The 26,053-nt window shown below is 37.0% G+C and overlaps 1 protein-coding gene across 1 annotated transcript in view; it reads left to right on the plus strand.

The window, feature by feature from the left end:
- The window catches only part of FERMT2 (FERM domain containing kindlin 2), a 73,300-nt gene that overhangs the window by 41,837 nt on the left and 5,410 nt on the right, over positions 1–26,053 (plus strand). The window contains exons 4-12 of the mRNA XM_068545408.1: positions 1,199–1,333; positions 10,537–10,762; positions 11,306–11,408; positions 12,782–12,889; positions 16,470–16,604; positions 17,314–17,363; positions 18,540–18,664; positions 24,885–24,991; positions 25,128–25,349. Of these exons, the coding sequence (XP_068401509.1) occupies positions 1,199–1,333; positions 10,537–10,762; positions 11,306–11,408; positions 12,782–12,889; positions 16,470–16,604; positions 17,314–17,363; positions 18,540–18,664; positions 24,885–24,991; positions 25,128–25,349 (1,211 nt within the window). The remainder of the gene's footprint in view (positions 1–1,198; positions 1,334–10,536; positions 10,763–11,305; positions 11,409–12,781; positions 12,890–16,469; positions 16,605–17,313; positions 17,364–18,539; positions 18,665–24,884; positions 24,992–25,127; positions 25,350–26,053) is intronic.

The following is a 26,053-nucleotide window of genomic DNA, read 5'->3' on the forward strand; positions in this document are numbered from 1 at the left end:
TTTCTTAACAGTCTTTTAAGGAGCAGGGTGGTGGTGGTGTTGTTTTCCTGTAGTAAAGGGCAGTTTTTTTATGGGAGGTATGGGTGTCCTATCTAAGAAATCTTTGTCTACTTAAATTTTCTTTTAGGTCTATGATACATTTAGAATTAATTTTTGCATATTGTGTTAGGTGAGGGCTAATGTTCTTTTAGAAAAACACATGAATCTCTTGTTTAGCACTGTTTATTGAGAGATTTCCCTTTTCCCTTGAATTGCCATGACGCCTTTGTCCAAAATAATTGACTTGCCTGTATCTGGGTTTGTTTCTGGGTCCTCTCTTCTATTCCATTCATTTATACGTCTTATCATTTAGCCAGTAATTGTACTGTTTTAATTGCTGTAGTTTTATGATGTCTTAAAATCAGGTGGTATAAATCTTCCAACTTTATTTTAAATTGCTTTGACTCATAAAATTTATAAGGAAATGAGAACGATTCTACAATCAACTTGTTCAAAAGAGTAAGCTGGAATTTTGATGAGAATTCCATTGAATCTTTAGCTCAATTTGGGGGGAACTGACTTCTTAACCATTCTTGCAATTTATAAACATGATATATAATATGTAATGTAATATTTATACTTATTTGGGTCATTTTTAATTCTTTTTGTTACTTTCATGTAACCATTTTGCTTCTCATCGGGTTCTGCACATGAAAATGAATAGAATAAACACAAAAACTTGTAGCCATTCGATATCAAGGTAGAAAAGTTAGAGTCGATTAAAATTTTGAGATTTGGTAATGATGGGAAAATATTTTCTTTACATTTACTTCACGTATCTTGTGTTAACTTATGGCATACAGAATGAATGAATGCTACCATATAATATAAACCTTAATTTCTTACAGTTTTGGATTTAAAAATATATAAATAAGAGTTCTAATATTTTCTTTCTGTACCCTAGTAGATTATTATCTTTCCACTTTGAGGTAACTACATTTATTGGATAGTTATGAATTAAGAGTGCTTTGGTATATTGTTTTTAAAAGTGTCATACTCCAATCTTTTGCGTGGCATTAGTATCTGGCAAAACACAAACACACACATACACAGAAGGAAATTACAAATTCTTCTCTTGAATGGATTAATAGATTTACCAAGTGTAATGTGTTTAAATTTTCTGTTATGCTAGTAAAATAATGTTTTTTTATTTTAACAGATATCAGACACCCTGAAGAGCTTTCTCTATTGAAAAAACCCAGAGATCCAACAAAGAAAAAGAAGAAAAAGCTAGATGACCAGTCTGAAGATGAGGCACTTGAATTAGAGGGGCCTCTTATCACTCCTGGATCTGGTGAGGCTTTGACTAAGCATGGGCTCAGTGTGAGAACCATGGACTGTATGCCTCTGTGTGTGTGTATGTGTTTAATTGAAGTATAGTTGATTTACAATATAGTATTAGTTTCAGGTGTAGAGCACAGTGATTCATTTATACACACATACATGTGTGTGTGTGTAAATCAGAAAAAGAATATGTATATTCTTTTTCAGATTCTTTTCCCTTATAGGTTATTAAAAAATATTGAGTATAGTTCCCTGTGCTATACAGTAGGTCTCCCTCTGTGTTTTTGAGATCCGGATAAATGGACTGTGTAGGTCAGGAGAGTGGTCAAGTTAAAGAACACTGTCCCTCAGCATCTTTTCCCTCAAACTTGAAATCATCAGAGTCTGTTATGTGCAGATCATCATGTCAGGTGTTAGCAGTTGCGTCAATAAAAAGAAAAGCTGGTTCTCTGCTCAGGAAGAGTCAAAAGGAGACAGTACCTTAACTGGCCTCAGTTCTTTGCTTTGTGGAAATTGGACAGTTTTTTTTTTTTTTTTTTTAGCATTTAGTTCCATTTTTTGGGTAGTTTGTGAAAACCACCAGTATTTAGTTAAGACATTATTGTTTTTATCTGGTTACTTAAAACTGTCTCTGTGCTTTGCATATGCTGGTCTCTTAGTGCCTCTCTTTTTCCTTTAAGGTGTTGCTCCTTTAAGAAGCTTTCTCAGATTTCCTTCTGTTACCTCCCCGACCTGAATTAGGTTATCCTTCTGTCATAAGTCACCAGACTTTTCTGTGTTTGGTATTATACTACATGTTCTCCCCTAATAATCGTGAGCCCCTGCATGAAGAGACTGTTTCTTACCTTTTTGTTACCAGGACCCAGCTCAGCATATGCCATGCAAAAGGAACATAGGCAGTGTCTTTTGAGAAGCTAGATGACTAATTAATTAGATTACATGGTTCTTTAGTCCCGGGAAATTAGTTTCTCATGTTTCCATTGGCCACACATTTACAAATCCATTTCTTAGGAAAGATCCCAGCAGCAAATAAGTAAACTAATTTTACTATTCAGTTCATTCTTGGTTTTTTAAATTCTGGGGTGATGATGATGGTAATGAAAGTACACAGTGAACATAGAGGTTATGTATGCCCAGACCTATTTCATACATTTTACTCATGGAAACTCATTTAATTCTCACTACAACCCATTGAGGTGGATTATGTTATTACTCACATATAAGGATGAAGATAAGTAGGAATGTCTAAGGTCACATACCTTGTAACTTTTATGTCACTACTCATGTACTGATTACATTTGGGAGATACCAAGAAATAAGACAATCCTTACTCTTAAGTAGTTTATAGGCTCATTGAAAAGCACAATTACAGGTACTATATTTAAGGAGGTAATACATCAATGTTAAATGAATGTTGCAGAAAATAATGTTATAAGAATTCAGAAGACAAAGCAATTCCAAATAGGGTATATTCAGTTTTGGGATTGGGGAGGTAAGTTTGTGAATTAGCTAGGATTCCAGTGGCTGAGCATTTTGATGGGAAGAAAAGGCAATCCTAGTAGAAAGAATGATATTAACAAAGAACATCCTGGCAAAAGAAAAGTACAAGATGTGTAAATAAACCATTTGAGCCAATTCATGGGAGAGAGACCTCCAAGGAACTTCTGGATCACACTGGAGGGTATTTAATGTCAGGCTGAGGAATATAGGCTAGTGCATTGTAGAGTCATTGGTTTCTGAATATGTTACAAAATGAACAAATCATTATTTTAGAAAATATCAAATTTAATTCCAGTAAAATGAGGAGGAGGGAATGAGGGGAAAGAGTAGTGGTAGAAGCCTACAGATTAGGAGGTGAAAGAGAATGAAAGAATGTGTCTGTCATTAGAATAAGGTAAAAAATCTGATTTAGACTTGACTATATAGATGAAGGCATCTGACAGTAGACACAGTCCCTGCTTTAAATTATTTTTTAGTTTAAATGGAAACTCATTTAATTCTTAAGACAAAGAGCTACATAGAAAAGTATATTTATGGGATGATTTTGGAGTGGTTGAAATCAGTCAGGATTGGTCTTAGAATTGCAAGTGAGAGCTTTTATATGCTGCTTTAAGAAAATACAATTTGAAGACAAAAGATAATGAATTAAGACAAGGGAAAGCTCCAAATCTTTTAAGAGTAAGTAACTATGGGCTTCTTTTCTTTCTTGTTTTAAATTGAGGTGTTACATACAGTAAAATGAACAGATTTTAAATTACAGATGAATATTTGAAGATGTATATACCTTGTAACCACCCAGAACTTGATGTAGCGTGTAGCGTGATACCAACACCCCAGAAGGCCTCTCGCGTGCCTTTTCCCAAATAGCCACTGTTTGCCTCTCTCAGCACAGAATAGTGTTACCAGTTCTTAAACCTCATGTGAATGGAATCATACACTATGTGTGCTCTCTTGTGTCTGTGAAGTGACTGTGCTCTCAGTGAAAGAATTAAAAAAAAAAAAAAAGGTTTTATTTGTCTACACCCAAGCAGTTTAATTAAAAACATTTCTACACTCAAGCAGTTTAATTAAAAACATTTGGGGGCTTCCCTGGTGGCGCAGTGGTTGAGAATCTGCCTGCCAATGCAGGGGACACGGGTTCGAGGCCTGGTCTGGGAAGATCCCACATGCCGCGGAGCAACTAGGCCTGTGAGCCACAACTACTGAGCCTGCGCTCTAGAGCCCGCAAGCCACAACTGCTGAAGCCCACGTGCCTAGAGCCCATGCTCTGCAGCAAGAGAAGCCACTGCAATGAGAATCCCACTCACGTCAACGAAGAGTAGCTCCCACTCACTGCAACTAGAGAAAGCCTGCGCGCAGCAGTGAAGACCCAATGCAGCCAAAAAAAAAAAGTTAAATAATTAATTAAAAAAAATATTTGAGGAGTTGATGTGAAATCCTAAGAAAGTACACAAAGATAGAGTGACATGTAGAGGACTGATTATCTGTAGAGAAGAAGTCCCATATACACATGAAAAGTAACATGATTAATTTTTTTTTTAATTTATTTATTTAATTTATTTTATTTTTGGCTGCGTTGGGTCTTTGTTGCTGCGTGCAAGCTTTCTCTAGTTGTGGCAAGTGTGGGCTACTCTTCGTTGCTGTGCGTGGGCTTCTCATTGCGGTGGCTTCTCTTGTTGCAGGGCACGGGCTCTAGGCGCATGGGCTTCAGTAATTATGGCACGCGGGTTCAGTAGTTGTGGCTCTCGGGCTCTAGAGCACAGGCTCAGTAGTTGTGGCCCATGGGCTTAGTTGCTCCGCAGCATGTGGGATCTTCCCGGACCAGGGCTCGAACCCGTGTCCCCTGCATTGGCAGGCAGATTCTTAACCACTGCGCCACCAGGGAAGCCCCAACATGTGATTAATTTTTAAAACAAATATTAAATATCTAGTTTGCATGACTTTATGATTTATCAGTCATGTTAGTCAATTATTGGACCAAATACTGAAAAATATGATCACTTGCATGTTGTGCCCATAATAACTAGCAACAGGTCCATATGTCTCAGTTTATGACATCTTCGGGGTGTCAGATACTGTGCTCAGTGCTTCACAGATGTTCCTGTACTGCAGGGTGTGGTAAGGAGTAGGTGTAATTTTCATTTTACTGAGGAGGAAACAGGCTCAGTTTCCCTTAGTGCGCACGTGCTTCTTGAATTGTGAGCATCTCAGTGTGAGCATGGTTAACAATTATGTGTATGTGTGTATATAGTCAATAAATGATGATTATTATTTATACATACATTATCTTTCATTTTATCCTCACAGAACACCTATGATTCTGGTAGCATTATCCCCATTTTACTTACAAGGAAAGAACATTACAAGGGTTAAGTAATTTGCCCAAGGTCACAAAGCTAATGAGGGACACAGCTAGGATTCAAATCCAGGTTACTCTGGCTCTAGCACTCATGTTTCTAACCATTATGTAACATCATCTCTCCAATTATAACATTTAAAGTAAATATTTTATGAATTCTAATACGAACATTTGATAAAATATTGGTGTGTAAGTTATACCTCAACAAAGCTTTTTTTAAAAGTAATGTTTCAAGAGGTAAAGGATCATGAGTGAATTAATGATTCTCAGACTTTAGTCAAACTCTTATACAGAATTATGGTAAAATTCTGAGTTTTTAAATACCTTGCTTACAGACTGTGCTCAAGTGATACACTCGTGAGTGCCTTGCCACTTCATAGCTGTAACTAGGTAAATATCTAATCTCCAAATACCTGTGAGGAGGGAACCATTTAAGTAGCCTGATCCCATGTCTGGGGGAAACAGCTTTTCCAAGTAAGAATTAACTTTACTGTATAGTACTGACTTACAGACTACCAATTTCAGGATTTATTATGTAAATAGAAATAGAAAATTACTTCATTAGAAACTTTCCTAAGAAATCTTAAAAGCAGCTAGACAAAGGAAAAGTCTGGGTCCTAAAGTAACAGAGAAAGTAATCAGTACTTAACTTGCTTGGCACTGTCAGGAAAATCACCATGCAGGATGCCATTTTTCCTAACTGGAATTTGCCATTTTAAACATCAAAAAATTTTTTTAAAAACTATTCTTTAATTATAAAAGCAATGGGAGTTCCCTGGTGGCCTAGTGGTTAGGATTCTGGGCTTTAACTGCTGTGGCTCGGGTTCAATCCCTGGTTGGAGAATTGAGATCTTGCAAGCTGTGTGACGTGGCCAAAAAAAAAAATTATAAAAGGGATGCATGCTCATAGTAAAAATTCAAATATTACAGAATTATGTTTTTGTTTTTAATGATGAAAGTGGGACTGTGTTATACATGCATTTATAATCTGTGTTTTTTTTTCACTCAGTGATACATACTAATGGACTTTATATCATTTTTTAATTACAAAAGTTATACATTAGTACAGCCTCATTATAAAATATAGAAGTACCGTAGTATAGAAAATGTACTAAACCAAAGCTGAAAATTTGACTTCAGTTCATTCCCTTGGTACTCCCTATCAAGAAGTAGCCATTTCTTAATCACTGTGTATAACTATATTGTAAACAGTTGGAGTACAACTTGCCAGTACCTTTTCTATGTTTTATATCTACTTGCATGTCTAGTTTTGTTTTTATAACATTAATGAGAGACATATATATTATATATTGTTCTGCAGTATGAGTTTTTTCATTGAACAGTATGTTTTGGTGATCTTTCTGTGTGTCAGAGTAGAGGTCTCCCTACTTCTATGTATATAGTGTCAAATTTTTCCATGTAGAAGAACTACATTTAACTGTTTCTCTAGCTAACTAGTATCTAATTTTTCTGTCAAATATACTCCAGAAAGTTTCTCCAAGATTCAGACATACAGTTGACCCTTGAACAATGTGGGGTTGGGAGGTCAACCTTCTTTGAAATCGAAAATCTGCATATAACCTGTAGTTACCCCTCCATACCCGAAGTGCCACATCCACAGACTCAACCAACCACAGATCGTGTAGTACCGTAGTATTTAGGATTGAAAAAAATCCACATGTAAGTGGACGCACGCAGTTCAAACGTGGATGCACGTTCTTCAAGGGTTGACTTTACTCCCAGAAAGAGTTATGAAGGCGACGGTTTTGCACTCCCATCAACAGTATATGAAAGTGCCCCTTTTCCTACATTCTGCCCAATACTGAATGTTGTAAATCTTTACAAAAATGTTTGCCAGTGTGACAGGTATCTCAGAATTACTTTTTTATTTTCCTGGTAAACACTGAGTGTGAACAATAGTTGAATAATATTTCATATATTTATTAGCCATTCCTGTTTCTTCTCTTAATTTTCAGTTATAGACTTTGTCCATTTTCTTTTATCTATGTTTTTGTTTTAGTGATATTAATCTTTTGATGTGATAAATATTTTCCCTATACTGGCATTCTGTATTTAAGTTTGTCTGTGCTCTTTTTTACTATACTGAAGTCTTACATTTTTATGTAGTCAAATCTGGCATTTATTTTGTAGTTCTCTGTTTTCACTGTTAATAAAATCTTCACAAATATTACAGAAAATTTTCTATATTTCCTTTTAATACTTTTATAATTACTTCATATTTATATATTTTAATTTATCTAATATCAATATTCATATTTTTAATTCACCTGTAATGTGTTTTCTAAGTATGGTATGAGCTAGATACTTTGATGGAAAAATTTCTTAAGTGTATTAAATACTTCAGTATTTTTTTAAAAAGGATATATGTGAGTATAATAACTAAGTTATGAGGCAGATTCTACTGTATTAAAATATAGGGATACTCTCAGGAGCTATTAGGTTACATTGGGTTTTTAATATTTATAGTAGGTGTCCCAAGACTGTAGTGCTTGTTGAAGTCTTTGTTTCTCATCCTTATAGTTTTTAAGTTATCATTGCATGTTGTTCAGCAAACTCATATTTTATTGCTACTTCATCTTACCCTGTATTCGTTTTCTGCTTCAAATACGGCTTAAATTGGGCAATCAGGAATACAGGCTGGCTGGGATTATCACTGAACTGGGACTTAAACACACATGCCCTCTGACCCAGCAGTGCTGCTAGAATTGGGGAATAGGTGCAAAACTGTTTATCGGAAGGCACTGTTTGCAATAGCAGTGGTGACATCAGTAATAAAACTCTAAAATGAATAAATGCACACCAACTGGGAATGGCTTAATACGTTACGGTACCTGGGGGGCAGTGTATTTAGCTGCAGTCAGACTGCTGATTTACAGTTTGGCTCTGCAACTTAATAGCTCTTGACATTGGACATGTATATTAACTTCTCCTTGCCTCAGTTTGCTCCTCTGAAATGACAATAATAGGTTTATTGGGAACATTAAATGAGTTATTACTGTAGATTGCCTAACAAAAAAGAACAAACGGGAAAAATGAAGTGATCAGATACGACGTGTAGATTACACAAAGTATAGGTAAATAAGAGGGAAGGGAATTAATTGGGTGGCTGATTCTATTAAATGATGTGTAATGTAGGGGAATATATTTTCTGTTTTAAAAACTTCATAAAGAAGTTTCTAAATCAATTCTAACTTTACTCAGTTCTGAATAGTAATTATAGTTCATACCAGGAATGAATTTTCAGTATTCTGACATATTTAGTAAAAGATTTGTTTGCTAGATCTTTGAAATAAACAATGAGAAGATTCTGCCTAGAAGGTAATGTTTTTTTTTCCACACAGTATTTACATGTATACTCCCTATAGCAGAATTATTCTTTGCCCAGATGAGCTGGAGTAATGTTTTCAGCCCTTTTAATAAGTAACTCTTTCACAAAATGCCTTTGTAGTTTAAGGTTCTTGCTTTAAAGGTACAACTAAATATCCCAGTGTTCTTCCTTAAAGGCTGAAAAGGAGCATTCACAGCTTTCTTTGTTGCTTATTTAACAATGTTCACATTCTACAAGTTGTTTAAGTATCCATTGGGAGAATACATTTAGGGGTATCAAATCAGATACCCTGAGGCTAGTTAAGAGATTTTTTTTTTTTTTCACTTTGTGTTCTCTTCCTAGACTCCGTCTTGACAACTTCAAAAATCTCTAGCATTACCACCACTTTTTCATAGGTAATTGTTTCTGTCATTGTGTGTTGGGGGTTGGTATGTCATTAGAGATGAAAGGAGAGAAATTCCTAAGCATATTCCTAAATTAGGTAAGGAAAACAGCCATTCCATTAACATCATCCATTAACAGTGTGACACCCATTTACACATTTTCTTTTTAAAAATTATGACTACAGGATAAAATATATTAACAGAGTTAGAACTTTGAAGGGGTGCTTTTACTTAATGTCATTCTGAATTTTTTTAAAGTCTTAACTTAATCTCCTTAATTTTTATAGTCTAAATGACAGAGGATAGATCATCAGTGGACTAATTCAACAATTTTTTTTTAATGTGCCTCTACTACATACCTAGCCCTTTAACACTGAGAAAGCAGAAGATTAAAAAGACAGTATCTCTACAGCTTCAGGGCTTTAATTATAAAATGCACCTTGTTAGCTCTTTCTAGGGCAATATTTATATATCCCTTTGCTTGAATACTTTATTTGTAAATCTGTTGGAGCCAGTTCAGCTATTCACTGAGAAAATTATTCCCTTAATTTATGTGAATTTATTCAGTTACATTCAGCTGTCTTAAAACAGGGTACAGTGATTTCAAAGGGTGATAAATGTATACATGTTTGTCACTAACACATGACTAGAGCACAACCTCTTTTTTTTTTTTAATGACTTTTTAAAAAAATTATTTTTATTTATTTATTTATTTGGCTGCATTGGGTCTTCATTGCTGCACAGGCTCTCTCCAGCTGCGGTGAGCGGGGGCCACTCCTCATTGCGGTGTACGGGCTTCTCATTGCGGTGGCCTCTCGTTGTGGAGCACAGGCTCCAGGTGCGTGGGCTTCAGTAATTGCAGCACGTGGGCTCAGTAGTTGTGGCCCGCGGGCTCCAGAGCGCAGGCTCAGTAGCTGTGGCACACGAGCCCAGCTGCTCTGTGGTATGTGGGATCTTCCCAAACCAGGGCTCGAACCCGTGTCCCCTGCATTGGCAGGCGGACTCTTAACCACTGTGCCACCGGGGAAGCCCAACCTCATTGTTCTGAATTGGACAAAACTTGTTTTACTTAGATTATAGCTTCTAAGGTTCTTTACTCTTAAATACACTTGGAATATTTACTTCAGTTTATAATTCACAATTAGGAAAAAATCTGTATTTTCTTCTTCCCATTTTCTTTTCATTTTCATTCTTTGTTTCTGTCTCCTATTATTGCCTTTCTTTACCTTCTGAATTCCTTTCTTTCCTTTTCTATAGGCACTGATGTTCTTTACATTGGCCCTCTGAAAGGTGAGCCTTGGCACAATTAAAAAACAAAAGTGTTGGTCTATCTGCTTCAGCAATATCCTTAACTTATATTCTAACTCTCTTGAACTGATTTTTTCCCTAGAGTTTCCAACTTAGTTATATTTTTTGACCTTATTGTTATACATGTTCTTAATGTTATACAAGTAAAGTTAATTTCACTTGTTTTTAAAAGAGGTAAAATAATGTACTAAAGCTTTTCTTTCCAGAATGAAGCTTGTGTTTCACAGTATGCTTTATATCATCATATCATGTATTACTGAAAACTAAGATAACTATACTTCATACTTACTACCTGTTTTCATGTTATTTATTAGGAAGTATATATTCAAGCCCAGGACTTTATAGTAAAACAATGACCCCCACTTACGATGCTCATGATGGAAGCCCCTTGTCACCAACTTCTGCTTGGTTCGGTGACAGTGCTTTGTCAGAAGGCAACCCTGGTATACTTGCTGTCAGTCAGCCAATAACATCACCAGAAATCTTGGCCAAAATGTTCAAGCCTCAAGCCCTTCTTGACAAAGCAAAAATCAACCAAGGGTAAGTTTTTTTTGTTTTGTTTTTTTTGCTGTTTACCAATTACTTTACAAGTTTTTTTTGTTTTTGTTTTTGTTTTTTTTACTGAAGTTATAGTTAATTTACACTATTGTGTTAGTTTCAATTGTACGGCACGGCGGTTCACTTATATATATGTGTGTGTATATATATACACACACACATATACAGCGGTTCAGCTATATATACATATAGCATATGTGTGTGTATATATATGTGTACATATATGTGTATTTATATATATATGTGTGTGTATGTGTATATATGTATATATAGTCTTCTTCAGTTTCTCTTCCCTTATAGGTTATTACAAAATATTGAATATAGTTCCCTGTGCTGTATAGTAGGTCCTTGTTGGTTATCTACTTTATAAATAGTAGTGTGTATATGTTGATCCCAGCCTCCTAATTTATCCCGCCCAACCAAGAGTGAGTTTTAAAATATAGATACAATTTAAGAATTTCTTTATCCACATAGAGGTAGAATTAATTTTGTCTTGCTCTGTTCCACTATTGTTAATTTGTCCAGGTGGCTTGATTCCTCAAGATCTCTCATGGAACAAGACGTGAAGGAAAATGAGGCCTTGCTGCTCCGATTCAAGTATTACAGCTTTTTTGATTTGAATCCAAAGGTACCGAGGGTTTAGAGGGATGTCTTTTGTTCCTTTTTGTTTGCTTTTTGGAAGTTGGTGGGGTAAGGAATTGTTTGGATATACATATAGCAAGTCTTGAATAATATTAAAAACTCAAAGCTTTGGACAAAGGCACCTGTATTTTAAAGTAGTCTATTGTTTTAGTAAGTTGGAAGCATAACTAAACCCTTTTCTTTTTGTTAAATAATTGAATTTTTGGTTGATTTGTATTTTAAAGGAAATAGTTTGGTACTACAGAATTGGTAAAGTTAGTTTATGTGTTTTTTTTTAACATCTCTCTTCAACTGTACATAATTATATATCCCAGAAGATGTTGCTTCAAAAAAAAATTCTTTTTAAGTCTATATTTCTTTCAATTTAATAGCCACACATTGTAATATGTTTTTACTATCAGACGGTTGGCATCGTCTGTGCTACTGAAGTACTTTGCTTTTCTGATAAGATTTAAATTTGCTGTAGAGATCTGGAGTGTTTTCCCCCAGAAAACACATGGCACAGAGATTTGGGTCTTTTGCTTTCCATGTCATCCTTGCGGGTGAGGGGACCTCTCTTGTCTGCTTCTCATCCTTTTCATGTCTAGATTATAGCCTAGATTTTAATGTATATATTTATCATTTTAAATTACGTGCTTAAATAATTCTTCGTACAACAGTAAAACGTATATAGTAGAATTACAAAAAATCATTTTAATCCCTTTTTAGGCTATATCATACCTAATTTTGGTAAAGCCAAAGCTGTTCTGGGAACATAGTTATATTTGCATGGGGTGGGAGGGGGCTATGTATTTTGTGACCATTCTAAGATAGTACTGTTACAGTATTACTATTGATTTTTATTAACATAACTAAATGGATAATTCAATAACATTTAAGTAAATCTTTTCTACAAATGTGTGTGTGTGCTTATGTATGTTTGTGTATGCCCTCTATTTTGGATTCTTAAAATAATTACTGTTTCCAAGGACCTGCCACTTTGTCTGGGTATGCTTTTCCACAGTGAGCAAGATGTTCCCCGAAATAATTAATTTACTGTCTGATTATGACATGTTAGTGTGGTAAATTGCAACAACAATACTGAAAAACAGTCAGTTCTACCTTACTTTAATGTCTTCAAGTTAAATTCCTTTTATTAAGGGCTGTAATACCTAATGGTTATTTCCCTGGAAAATAACATACAGAATCTACTTCTAATACTGAATATGTAAAAATCTTTTGGCATATTTTAATGCCATTTTTAATGAAAAATTAGATGTGGATATATTTAGGTATACGTAACCCTATAGGTAGCTTTTTTCCTTATTGTTAATGTAAAAGGTAATATATTACAAAAGAATTGTATCTCTTTTGCTGCAGTATGATGCAATCAGAATTAATCAGCTTTATGAGCAGGCCAAATGGGCTATTCTCTTGGAAGAAATTGAATGCACCGAAGAAGAAATGATGATGTTTGCAGCCTTGCAGGTAGTGGCGAGTATTGGTAAATGGGACTTTTCAGGGGAAAGGGTAGGGGATTATTTAAATGGTAAAGTGGCATAGTAATTCCAGTAGCATTTTGATAGGTAGTGTTTTACTTTTTGCTATGTAGAAAGTGAATAGACACTTAGAAGGCAAAATATGTGTGAATTTAATTTAATTTTTGTCTTTTATAAGAGATTAGTGGTATACTTAATAGTTACTTTTCTATATCCTGTAGGAGAAAAATATCCTTCCACCCCTAGATGTATATAAGCTTTAAAACTGTCCAGTTTTCCCCTGGAAATAAAATCTATATTAAGAATCAGATTTCTGAAATGAAGCTTTGCATAACTTCATAAATAACTGGGGATGGTAATATTTGTAAAATGGGCTATGGCAGAAATTAATACCTTTTAAGATGATAAAATTTTAAGAGACTAGTGAAACTAAACATAGAAAAGTTTTTAGAATGGTAATCCTTAAGAAGTAGGTAGCTAACGTTAAACTAGTATTTTTCCAAATGTGGTTCTTGCTTACCACCTGTTTCAGAATTACAGTAGGGCTTATTAAAAAATTAATTGCCCACTTCATTACTGCTGTCCCCTCTGGTAAAGTAATACTAAGGTGGCATCCACAAATCATTCTTGGAGACACTGAGGTCTGACTGACCACTAGATTAATTTTTCTAGATTAATAATTTCAGATATCTGAGTGAGGCTTTGGTGAGTGTTCTCAGATTATGGTGGAATTCTATTTAAGTACTGGAAGCAAGGTTGACATTCAGTTATGAATATCTTTCACTATCACAATGATTTAATTATTTCCTTAGAACACAAATAAAAATGCTCTCAATCTTCCAAATGTTTTTATGTACCCAGAAGAGTTTCTCAGTTAAGACTCAAAAAAGTTGTCCTTTAGAGAGGAAGAGCAGCTCATTTCTCCTTAGTTTACACACTGAAAGAAGGGAATCAAAATGAAGCTCAGACAGGGAAAATTGGTAATGACAGATGAATTAGTTTAGTTATTTTCTAGAGACTTGCTTAATCAGTTAAGACTCTTCTATTGTGTTTCTGGGTGATTCAGACTACCTGAAGAATTTCTTTAATTAAATTCTGGAGCAATTTTATTCAAAGTGTCTCACTTGGTTATATAGCGTTCTCACTACATCTTTCTCACTTAGAGTATGGGCTCATAATTTTCTAGTGAAAGAAAGTTTTGCTAATGACAGAATAATAATACATGTAAAATGTATGTGGGGAAAACCACAGGTTTTCTTATATAGTATTTCTTATCTTTTTATTATAAAAATAATGCATTTTTTAAAAAAGCCAACAGATATATCCCAGCACATAGGTGTTCAAAAAATATTTGTTGAATGATTATACACACAGTCGTGCTGTCATAGAAATGGGATTATTCTTCAGCTTTGCCCAACTCCCACCCCAACCCAATAAACATTAGATATTCCATTTCGATTCAGTGAAAAACACCTCAGAACCATGGATTTTAATTCATGGAGACTGAATGCCCCAAAGCATAGCTTTCCTGGACCATTTTAGAATCTAGATTCATTGAGAGAATTTTGGACTACAAATCCCCTGAGTTGTTAGAAGCCTTCCAAGAGACTGACCCAAAGCCTCTTGGAAGCCATCCAGTACAAGAAGGGGGAAACTCTGAAAGTATGGCAAGGAGACGCCTAGGATTTTTTATTTTAGACATAGGTTACAATCTGAACTATTCTCTCCTTAGAGCTTCTGGTTCCTTGTGTAAAATAAATCTAGAATAGTAAAAAGAAACAAAATAATTCAAAGTAAGAAGCTGTGGATAAAAAAAATTAGGTAAGCTAGTAACACTGTTTTTCAAGTATTTAGGTCCAGTCATGTATTATAACATTTAACAGATACCCCATGCCCCTTTGAAAGCAAAACTGGATTTTATGACCGTCCCATTCACATCCAGGATTTCTCCAGTGTAACTCAGAAGGACCTTTTGCATCAGAATCATCTAAGGTACTTAGTAAAAATGCAGATTCCAGGCTGGACCCCATATTTGCTGAATCAGAATCTCTGGGGGTGAACGAACCTAAGCATCTATATTTTTAACCAGCTCTCCATATGCTTCTTAATATGCTCTGCTATTTGCGGCCACTGCCTGGGGGCCTCACCCTGCCTTTTTCTTCATGATTTGTGAATATGAAAATTTCTACCACTATAAGGATCTCATTTCAGCACAACTGAAGATACAGCCAGAGAGTAGTCATTACCAATTCACTAAATCTTAAAATACAGAGGAACGTTGATATTTGGGCTCAGGATTAGTTCATTAAATGTTCCCATGAATAGATTGTATTCAGTGAATGAATCCTTCAGAAATACAGATTGCTACTTAGTGCTTTGAAAGGTAACTGATTAAATGATTTAAAAGTTCTGCTTAACTTTGTATAAAACCTCTCTAAAGTTTAGCATCAAAATCTAATCATTAATATTTGTTCTAAACCACTTACCTAAGTGTATTTAAAATCATGACTAGTTCTATACCCAAAGATTTTTCTATCTACATATAGGAGGAGTTATCACTACTCATTATATATATACATATATGTATATGGGAGTATTCGTGTGTGTCAGTGGTGGTATATGTATTCACATATAAACGTATTCTACCTTATTCTAACGTATGAATGAGAAGGTAAGTGTCATCTCTCTCTGATCAGGTTTTCAGCATTGAATTGAGGATGGGGGAAAGTGGAACTATAGTTTTCAACATAATAGTGATAACTAAATTTCCTCTGCTGGATAATAGTAGTAATATAAGGTAACCAATGTTAATCCATTTCTACAGAAGACCTTATGCATATTCTGTTCATTCATCCCATACTTGTTGGTTCTAGCCTGCGTTTTAGACGTGGAATACTGCAGTGGGGAAAAAAGACAGTTAAAAGTCTCTGCTTGTGGACTTCCCTGGTGGCGCAGTGGTTACGAATCCACCTGCCGGTGCAGGGGACACAGGTTTGAGCCCTAGTCCGGGAAGATCCCACATGCCACAGAGCAACTAAGCCTGTGTACCACAACTACTGAGCCTGCGCTCTAGAGCCCGTGAGCCACAACTACTGAAGCCCGCGTGCCTAGAGCCCGTGCTGCGCAACAAGAAAAGCCACTGCAACGAGAAGCCCGCGCACCGCAACGGAGAGTAGCCCCCACTCGCCACAACTAGAGAAAGCCCGTGCACAGCAACGAAGACCCAGTGCAGCCAAAAATAAATAAATTTATTTAAAAAAAAAAAAAGTCTCTGCTCATGTAGAGTTCAGTGGGAGAGGTGTTAACTCTCTAAATCCTAGGGACACCCAAACTGAATTCATTTGTATTTGTCCAGGGACCCTACTTTTTTGAGTAAACATTTATTAGCAGGTTTAGGACATTGATTTCAGGTGCCATGCCCATTATTTTCCTATCCTTCTAATTCTTAGAGACGTTTAGCTTTTCAGATTAGGTGATGAAAGATATTCAGTATAGATACAGATAATAATCTCATTTTAAAATTTATAGTTAGAACAATCATTTAAGTAAAATATCACTTCTGGTTTCAGTATCATATCAATAAGCTGTCGATCATGACATCAGAGAATCATTTGAACAACAGTGACAAAGAAGTGGATGAAGTTGATGCTGCCCTTTCAGACCTGGAGATTACTTTGGAAGGGGGTAAAACATCAACAATTTTGGTAGGGTGAATCTTTTACCTACTAATTTAGTTTGAACTGATGTTTATACCTTTCTGTGGAATTAGGTTTTCACGCAGCGTTTGGGGGATACAGAGAAATATTTAGCGCTTTAGAAAATACAGACATCAATTTTCCAGAAACTTTCAGGGAAATTTTTAACATTAATATTGTTCTAGTGTCTAGTGCTTCCAACACAGTAAAGATAGATCTTGACAGTCTGCACATTCTCTTACAAGTAGTGGGAGAATATTTCTTCAGAGGAAAAATTAATCTCGTCATGGTAAAATCCATTTAGTGATCTCCAAATTTGAAATATTACAAAAAGAAGAGAAAAATAGATCTCAGGAAAATTTTTAAATGCTTAGGTGTTAGTTATTACAGAAGAAACACTATTTTAAGGACTGTTGTGAGTTACAAAAGTTCCATATGCAGCTATAAGCAGTTTTAGCTATATTAAAATCAACACTATATTCTTGTGGGTTGTATAAATTGCTATTTTGATCAAATTTTTAATAGATTTTTATGCCATTTGAAAATTCCATTGTACTATGTGACCATATAATATGACTGTACCTTTAAAATCTTTATAATCTGTGTTTTATGTAATTTTCCTTGTTTACTGAATAAGCTGGTTCTTGATATCAGATACTAAACATTAGAGTTTCAATTTTTTTTTAATGAGAAAAAAATGATTTAATTCTTCTCCTAGGGTGACATCACTTCCATTCCTGAACTTGCTGACTATATTAAAGTTTTCAAGTAAGTACAAAAGAGGAGGAATTCCAAATATTAATGAATAAATGTCAGTTTTATAGCCATGTTCACATTTTTGAAATTTACTCTGACTGGCAAATGAGGGAAAATAACCATCTTTACCAAATTAAAATTGCAGTACTTATTGTTTTATCTGATAAACATTTTCCTTAAGGTGGGGGAGGAGATTGTGTAAACCTAGATGGATTGCATCATGCAGATTCTGAAACATACAGTGGCATATCAGTATAAAGCATCCTGTCTGGGTGAAAGCGGTACATAATGAACTGCTATTGTCAGTGGCTGTTTCCTTGTTTAGAGCCCCAGAATCTATTGAATTCTGTTCATTTGTGGATGGGACATTTTATAACAAGGTTCCAGTGTATCTTATCTAGACTTTTGAACAGTCAATCTAGTCATACTCCACAGAATCAAGAGCGCTAGGCATTAAGGCAGAAAGAGGAAAGGAGGTGATGTGGAATATAAGATACATAAAGCCATTTTGGAATAAACCATTTACTGTAGGTGAACATACAACAGCTCCACATATGTAACATTTCTGAGCTAATGGCACAATTTCAAATGCTGCTCCCTACCCCTACTTTGTTTTCCCTTTACGCACCTTTTTTATCTACCTGCACTTTTCCTTATCCTCTCTTCCTCATGCTTCACGTTTGACATTGGAGTGACAAGTTAAAGCCACCACTGAAATACATGCCTGAGAGAGAAGCACTTCCCTCACTTTAGTCTTGCCAGGTAAACTTGCTTGTTTAGAGAGTCTCCAAAGGCAGCCCTATGGACATCACGAACTTGCAGGTAATTACAGGACCTAGGAACCTTCCAATTATTGACATTTACTTCACCTGTATTTTCCTGTGCTTCCCATGTGATCTGCTAGTGATAGGGACAGCTACAACTGACAGAAATACTGGAATGTTTGCCTTACTGTCTTCCTCTGCCCACTCACTGTAAGATCTTCCTGAGTAGATTGAGAAAGGAGGGGCAAATCCAGTAACAGCAACATTGAATGTAACACACTGGCCAAAAGGGAACTGAATTCAGCATATGTAAAACTTGGTCTCAGACTTTTAACATTGTGAAACTTTGCTGCTAAAACATAGCATTGATAAAGTTATTTCAAAAGTGTTTTTTTTGTTTCTTCTAATTCTGTTTGACACATAGGCCAAAAAAACTGACTCTAAAAGGTTACAAGCAGTATTGGTGCACCTTTAAAGACACATCTATTTCTTGCTATAAGAGCAAAGAAGAATCCAGTGGCACACCAGCTCATCAGATGAACCTAAGAGGTGAGGAAGCCTTGGAATGACCAGTATTGATGGTGGAATATCTGTTAGCTAATATTCAATAAACTTTGTTTTGCTGGGGGATAAAGTTTTTTAGTTTTTTAGTTTCTTAACTCCTTTAGGTACTTTTTTATGTTTAGTATTCAATTTCACATGAATATTTTGTTGTAATCTCTGTGCAGTCCTCACTTGAAGTGTGTGATTCTACTTTTATCCCAAGTAAATTTATTGATGTCTCTTTTCTGTTCTTCAGTATTAGGACATTTAGGTTTTCCTCATCCTGCAGGAGCTGCCCACTGAATTTTCGGATTCTGCCTCATTCTCATCTGCGCTGTAGTCATCTCCTCCCAGTTTTTGCTGGTTTCTCCCTTCCTCATCAGCATCCTGCTCCTCTTCCTGACCTTCACTGGTAACAAGCTGGTCCCGCTCAGGTCCCCAGTCTCTTGGTTTTCTGGCTCACCAGTGGGTTAGCCACCTGCAGGGTTTGGCTGAGTTCTTCCCCTTTCCCAACACCTCTTCCCTGCACATTTTCGTCATCTTCAACACTGCTCTCGTCCTGGCTCCTGGGGCAGCTCCAGGATACCCCTCTGAAGCTCCTCCTAGCTGACGACCTGAATCTCATTGGTTTCCTCTTATTTCTTCAGATCCAAAGCTGTCTCAAAACAGGGGCTGGTATTTGAGGCACACATTGCTGGACCTGTTTCCACGGTCCTGTGGCAGCTGTGGCGGGCTTGCTTCCTGTGGCCCAGACTGAGCCTGGCCGAGGGCTCAGAGCTGCTGGTTTTGGTCTTTTTTTTTCTGTTCAGGTCTGTGGAGTTACAGCTTCATCTTGGTTTTAGTGAGTTCTGTTGGTTCTTCACACTGCTCCTTCACCACTCTCATCTGTTGGATGCACTGGTTCAGGTGGTAGGAGAGTTCCCTCTCCAGGTTGGTCTGGTTCTTCTATGGCTGGAAGACATCCTGCTGCCTCTTTCTGTGATTCTCTGCAGCCTTTATCTGGTCTTGCAGATTGTTCATGAGCCTCTCACTTGCGGTGATGTTACTTAAAACTGCCAGCTCACTTCCAGTTTAGATACCACTTCCTCCAGGAAGCCTGCTCTCCCACAGGCTCCCACAGCACTCACTGCCCCCGTGGCACCCAGCATACTTGGTGGAGGATGCAGCAGATGGGCTCCTCACTGTTCCACACTCCTTTTACTGTGCCTTCCCTTACAGCAAAAGCTGGAAGACTAAAATACGTTTTCCAGACTCATTTCCAGTGAGATTTAGATTCCAGTCAGATGCATTCTTGTGAGACTTGAATTCCTGAGTTAAGGGGTTGGAGAGGCAGTTAAGAAAGGAGTTAGGTGCTTCCGGGCTCTGGAGTTACATCTGTAGATCTGTATTCTTAATTTTTCTTAGTAAATTGTGCATTAGTATATTTTTAGTATATTTCAACAAGATGTCCAAATCTCTACCCTATCTCTACTCTGCCCAGTAGCCATCTGAACTATTGCTGTATTGTTACACACATTTTAATAAATAGAAAGACCTCTGCCCTGGGTGGATGATTGCTGTGCCTATGGGTTGAAATTCTGTAATTTTCCTACAGCTTCTAGTTAGACTCACTGTCTTTTTCTCTAAGTCACGAGTTTAACTTTTGAGTCTTTACCATTATTTGTTACTCTCAAAATCTATTGCAGCTGTCCTCTTGCTTCCCTTCTAAGCTGCTCAGGACCAGCTGCAATTATCCACTCTTTATTTAGAGACTTAATCTGTCTTCTGGCCCCTGTCTTCTCTGTCCCCTGTCTTCTCTGTCCCTATTACATCCTTAGTCTTCTCCTTCTATAACTGAGAAGTTAAGTCCTGGTATGGAGAACAGCCTACAGGGTGTCCTAATCCCACTTCTCCCAAGTCCTCTCAAAGGAGCACTTTTCTAGCACATCACACTGGTGAAGGTAACACTAGACTAAGAATCAAACGGCCTAGATTCTGCTCTGCCACTAAACTAAATCAAATGGCCTAGATTCTGTTCTGCTCTGTGATTTTGGAAAGGTAGCCTATCTGGACCTTAGTATCTTCCTCTGAGTAATGAGAGTGTTGGACTGGATGCTCTCTAAGGCCCCTAAGATATCTAAAATGCACAGTTCTAAAAAGTGCAGTTCAGCAGATGCTGATTGATCTCCTGCCATGAACTGTGCCAGGTACTAGAGACAGGAGCAAGAACAGATTATAGTCGCATCCTTCAAGATGTTTAGAGCACGTCAGGAGATAAACAGCTACAGTTCGGGCAATAAATAGTACTTTAAAAAGTAAGCAATAGATCAGAGGAGCGAAGAGGTAAGGGTGCTGTATCAGTTAGTCTTCAGTGACGTTGGAGAGAATTAGGAGAGATTTCGTGGGGGAAATAATGTCACAGTTAAGATCCAAAAGAGAAAATTGTGATCTGTGGAAGGAAGGAGGAGAGTTGGTAAAAGAGACTGGTGTGCACATGTGTGGAGAGAAGCATCAGCAGTCACAGGGCGGGTTGTGCTTCCGGACTGTGGAGTTTAAGGGGGGAGGATGAACCCTTCCTTCAGAGCTGTTGATCCATTCCTGCTAACTATGAGCGGTAATGGCAGAAGAAATTGGCAGGAATTAGAGGATAAAATTGTTAAGTTTTTTAAACTGGCAGCAGTGAAGTGACACTGGAAGATTATTATGAAAATGACGGGATCCATCATATTTATATTGGCTACAGTGTAGAGGAGTAATTTTAGAGCAGTGATAGTGATCCAAATTACGTTTATCAATATGGGTGGAGAAAAGGGCGCAACTTCATTAGATTCTGAGGAAGTTCGATCAACAGACTGGGTGATTGACCTGGGAGAGGCTCGGGGAGGGACTTGATTCTGGCTTGTATAGCTGGGTGGATAGGGTGATACTGAGATTGAGAATATAGAAGAGATGAGTTTGGGGAGGAAGATGAGCTTAATTTAATTGGGTTATTTTAAATTTGAGGTGCCGGTTGGGTATCTGTTTGGAGCACGGGCGAGATCCATGCTGCAGATAGCGATGCGGTAGCAGTTAGTATTAATGGTAGACGTAGCCATTGGAATAGTTGTCTACAATATGAAAAGGCTAGGAGCAGAACCGTGCAGGACACCCATGTTTAAGGGACAGGGCAGATTAGAGGAGGAGGAACTCGCAAGGGAAATAAACCACAAAAAATAATATATAGGAAGACCATGGAAATGAGGCATGATGGAAGTTAAGGTAAAAGTTGTTTCGAAAAGGACAGTGTAGTCAATAGTGTCACATGCTACAGAAAAGTAAGATTAAGCCTCCACAGGATTTAGCTACATGGAGGTGGTTAGTAACCTTGATTAAGAACAGATTCAGCAGATTTCAGTGGGCTTTTAAGTATGGGAGCCAAAGTACAGTCATTGAGAGGTACATAGGAAACAAAGATAGCTTTTTGATGCACCTTATCTGTGACAGAGAAGGAGGAAAGAGGGCAGTAATAGAAGAGAGAGGTATAAGGTAGAGGAGAGAGGCGTTTTATGGTTTAAGATGAGAGACTCAAGGAAGTTAAATGCTGATGGAAACATCACAGTAGAAAGAAAGGAAGGGAGGTGGGAGGAGAAGATCTCTGTGATGAAGCAAGGTTCCTGACGGTGGTAGAAAATTCAGCCCCCTCGGACAGAAGAGCCTTGGGAGGAGAGACACCTCTTCCACTGTGTGGAAGCAAGGGCAGCCAGGTTTATCTGCTTTGGTGGCAGGAAGTTAGGGCACCTCACTTTCGATGGCTTTCGTCTTCTTGGGAAAGTAATGTGTGAGGTTGTCCCCTGAGAGTGAGTGGCATAGGAGGCCTGAGAAGATGTGAAATAAACATTGTTGAGAAGGTCTGTTAACACAGAAGGCTTGCCAGTGTCAAGGGGCAGGCTAAGGTTGGGAATTTACGAATTTCTGGTGAAACTTATCCGCTCAGTTTTGTGATTTCTTTTTCTCTCCCCCTTTCCCTCGTAGAGTGCTCAGCAGCCAGAGCACAGGCAAGTAAGTGGTAGATGGCTGGGTTGAGCTAGGGTTAAGGTTTTGCTGAGTGTGTATAATGGAAAGACAGTGAGTCTGGGGAGTTGGAGGTGACAGCTGGTGCAGCGGGGTCCAGGCTGGACTGCAGAGAAGGAAGAGGTGGAAACATGATGGGGAGAAAGTGATGGGGTCACAGGATTGGGTCTCTCAAAGAACTTGAGGAGATTTAGGATGGCAGATTGTGATCAGAGTGGGCTGTTTGCATTTAATGCTTCAGAGGACTAGTAATTGGGTTACAGTGAGGTCCAGCATGTTACCATGGAAGCAGGTAGCCTGTGCTTGGAGCAGGCATGGGGTGAATACTGTCTGAAATGTGGCTACTGAGTGCCTCTGTGCTTACACTAGTGCCTGAGTTAACACTTGCTTGGTCTCTCTCTCCCTTTTTAGTTTTTTTGGTATTTTACTTTAAAAAGAGGTCTAATTTTTATGGGCTTGGGTACTTTAAATCTACTTGCATGATTAATGAAATTTGTGGAAAAGATTGTGTATCTTCAAACATCTCTTTGTTTTAACTTTGAAGGTTAAACACATTGCCACACAACTTCCTAATTGTTTCTAATGATTGTATAGGAGTTAATGTGGTAGCTATTTATGTGGAGTAAATGTTCTAAAAAGAAAGCAAAGAGGGGAGAAGGTCCATCAAATGAATGATTGAAGTTAATTCTGGAGAGGAGAGGATCTCTCCTTTATCTAACATGTTCTGTTTCTTTTATATGATACTTAAAACATTTATGTGATGGGGGACAAAATGACAATTTAAACATATGTTCTTTTTGTGTGATAGATACATAGAGGTTTATTATCTTGTTCCTTGTACTCTCTGTGCCGGGAGAAGTTGATCCAGTACAAGGAGAAAGGCAACAGCAGGCCCTGCTAACAGTTTACATTCTTCCTCATAGAGCCTACTGGATGGTCTTAACACGTATTGAGGGTGACATGAACTAAGTACTAACAGTTGGAATACTCTTTAGGGAGCTTTGACGTGTTCATTATCTTATTGGTCCTTACAGCATCCCTGTGAGGTAGAGTTTAAGGTCAGGATATTTGGGCATAAATAAATTGGACATGATTATGAAGTGGTTGAGAAGGGTCTGGAACCCAAATCTGTCTGCTTGCAGAGCTCTTCTTCACTATATTATACTGGTTACTAATTTATTCTGACCATTGTCGCATTATCTAACTGGGTATATACATTCAATAAATCTGTGTTCTCTTCTGTAAAGCCACCAGCTAATGGTTAACAGAGTTGATTACATGGATTTTTATAATCCATAAATGTATGTATTCCTGAAAACCTGCCAGTAGAGTGAAATTCTGCATGCCACTTATTTTCATACTGACTTCCCATGTATATAAGTTTATGTTACCTTCTATACCAGATGGACTTCTAATATATTGTGCTTACAGTTAATTTTTCATATGTACAAAGAAATGACTAAGAAACTATTTTTGTTCAAATGATCACCCTCTGAATCGAACTGCTTGTTAAGTATTCCAACACCCTGGAGTTTTGGAAGGAGGCCTGTGCCCAGGAGCATTTAGTTGAATCAGGAGATCCTGTGCTTCCCCTCCCCTGTGCCATTAAGCTTCTTGCTTCCACACAGGAATAGGAGAGGAGAGCAGTTGAGTTAGGGAGCAGTGGGGTCCTAAGGAGGCCCTTATATAGGACTCCAGCTCAAACTGGGTAATCCACCCGAAACATGCCTTTTTTAAAAAGCATCATAAAGGTCATTTATTCTGACCCAAACACAATTAAGTTAGAATTTAATTATAGAAAGATATTTAAAAATCCCTGTACATTTAGAAACTTAGGGAAAAAAATCCCAAATAACTTAAGATTCAAAGAACTGAATGATATTAAAACAATACATATAAAACTTGTGGGATGGAGTGCAAGTGTTTTTGGTAAAATATCCTTTTAATAGGACTCTTTCCTTCTCTTCTCAATCAAGGGCCACAAACTCTGTGCAGTTAAATCTCTTGTATATTATATAGATCTGATTCTTTGCTCCACCCCCGGACAAAATTACTGCGCATAAAGAATTTATTCCCTGACTTAGATTCCACGACAGCAAATTCAACATGTTAAGATGCCATAAAATGAGGGCTGCCTATATTGGCTTGGGATTTCTTAAGAGTAAATTTGATCATTTTAATAATTTTTTTACTACAGGATGTGAAGTTACCCCAGATGTGAACATTTCAGGCCAAAAATTTAACATTAAACTCCTCATTCCAGTTGCAGAGGGCATGAATGAAATCTGGCTTCGTTGTGACAATGTAAGTTTTCTGATTAAAAGTAAACCTCAATTTTCTTTGCTTCCTTACTTAGTGAGTTGACCATTCATTCTTATATTTTATACTCAAAGGACCCATCATGTGATAGATTTCAAACCTCAGTATTTCTTTTCAACAGGAAAAACAGTATGCACACTGGATGGCAGCCTGCAGATTGGCCTCCAAAGGCAAGACCATGGCGGACAGTTCTTATAACTTAGAAGTTCAAAATATTCTTTCCTTTCTGAAGATGCAGCATTTAAATCCAGATCCTCAGTTAATACCAGAGCAGATCACAACTGATATAAATCCTGAATGTTTGGTGTCCCCTCGCTATCTAAAAAAGTACAAGAACAAGCAGGTACTTGATTCATTTTACTTCATCTGCTATTTTCTGCTGATTTGTTTTATAATTTTCTACATATACTTTAGTTTCCCCCTCTTAAACACAACTTTTTCATTTTAATTGGTAGTCTTAATTTCATATCAGGTGGTTAAAATATAAAATAAGAAATAAATAGCTTTCAGTCAGTTTAAGTTGGTCGTTTAAGAAAAGCCTTATTATTTTAATATGAAAGATAATGAGGTGGAATATTGGGAGCATATTTATTCTAAACAACCTGAGGAAATCACTCTGCTAACAGGATGTTCTGTAAGTCTGATATAAAGCACAGCCAGCATTTCCCAACCAAATCTGTGATGACTCTTCTTGCTGTCAAAATTGACTTTTTCAGCTTTGGAAATAAACTTTACGAGGGTAGATATAGTCCACGTTGAACATTGTCTTTTCTTAACATTAACAGTCAAGACCTAAGCAACATTTGCATAATGTGACAAAGTTTGGTAAATTTTCATTGAAATTCACTGCTTTTGTTCCCTCTGTTTAGAATTCCTTTCCTGGAAACTAATACCATAAGAGGATTGCTATTTAGGAAAAAGGTTCTTTGGTACAACAAAGAAGGTTCTTTGCCAGGGGAGTTTCACTTGGGATAGCCCCCAGTATTCTCTACACCCAGCATCATGCCATAAAAGGAAAAGGCTCCAGTTTAGGAGGGGAGGGAAGAA

Source organism: Eschrichtius robustus, chromosome 1 (assembly GCF_028021215.1).
Source record: "Eschrichtius robustus isolate mEscRob2 chromosome 1, mEscRob2.pri, whole genome shotgun sequence".
In the NCBI taxonomy this organism is placed as follows: Eukaryota; Metazoa; Chordata; class Mammalia; order Artiodactyla; family Eschrichtiidae; genus Eschrichtius; species Eschrichtius robustus.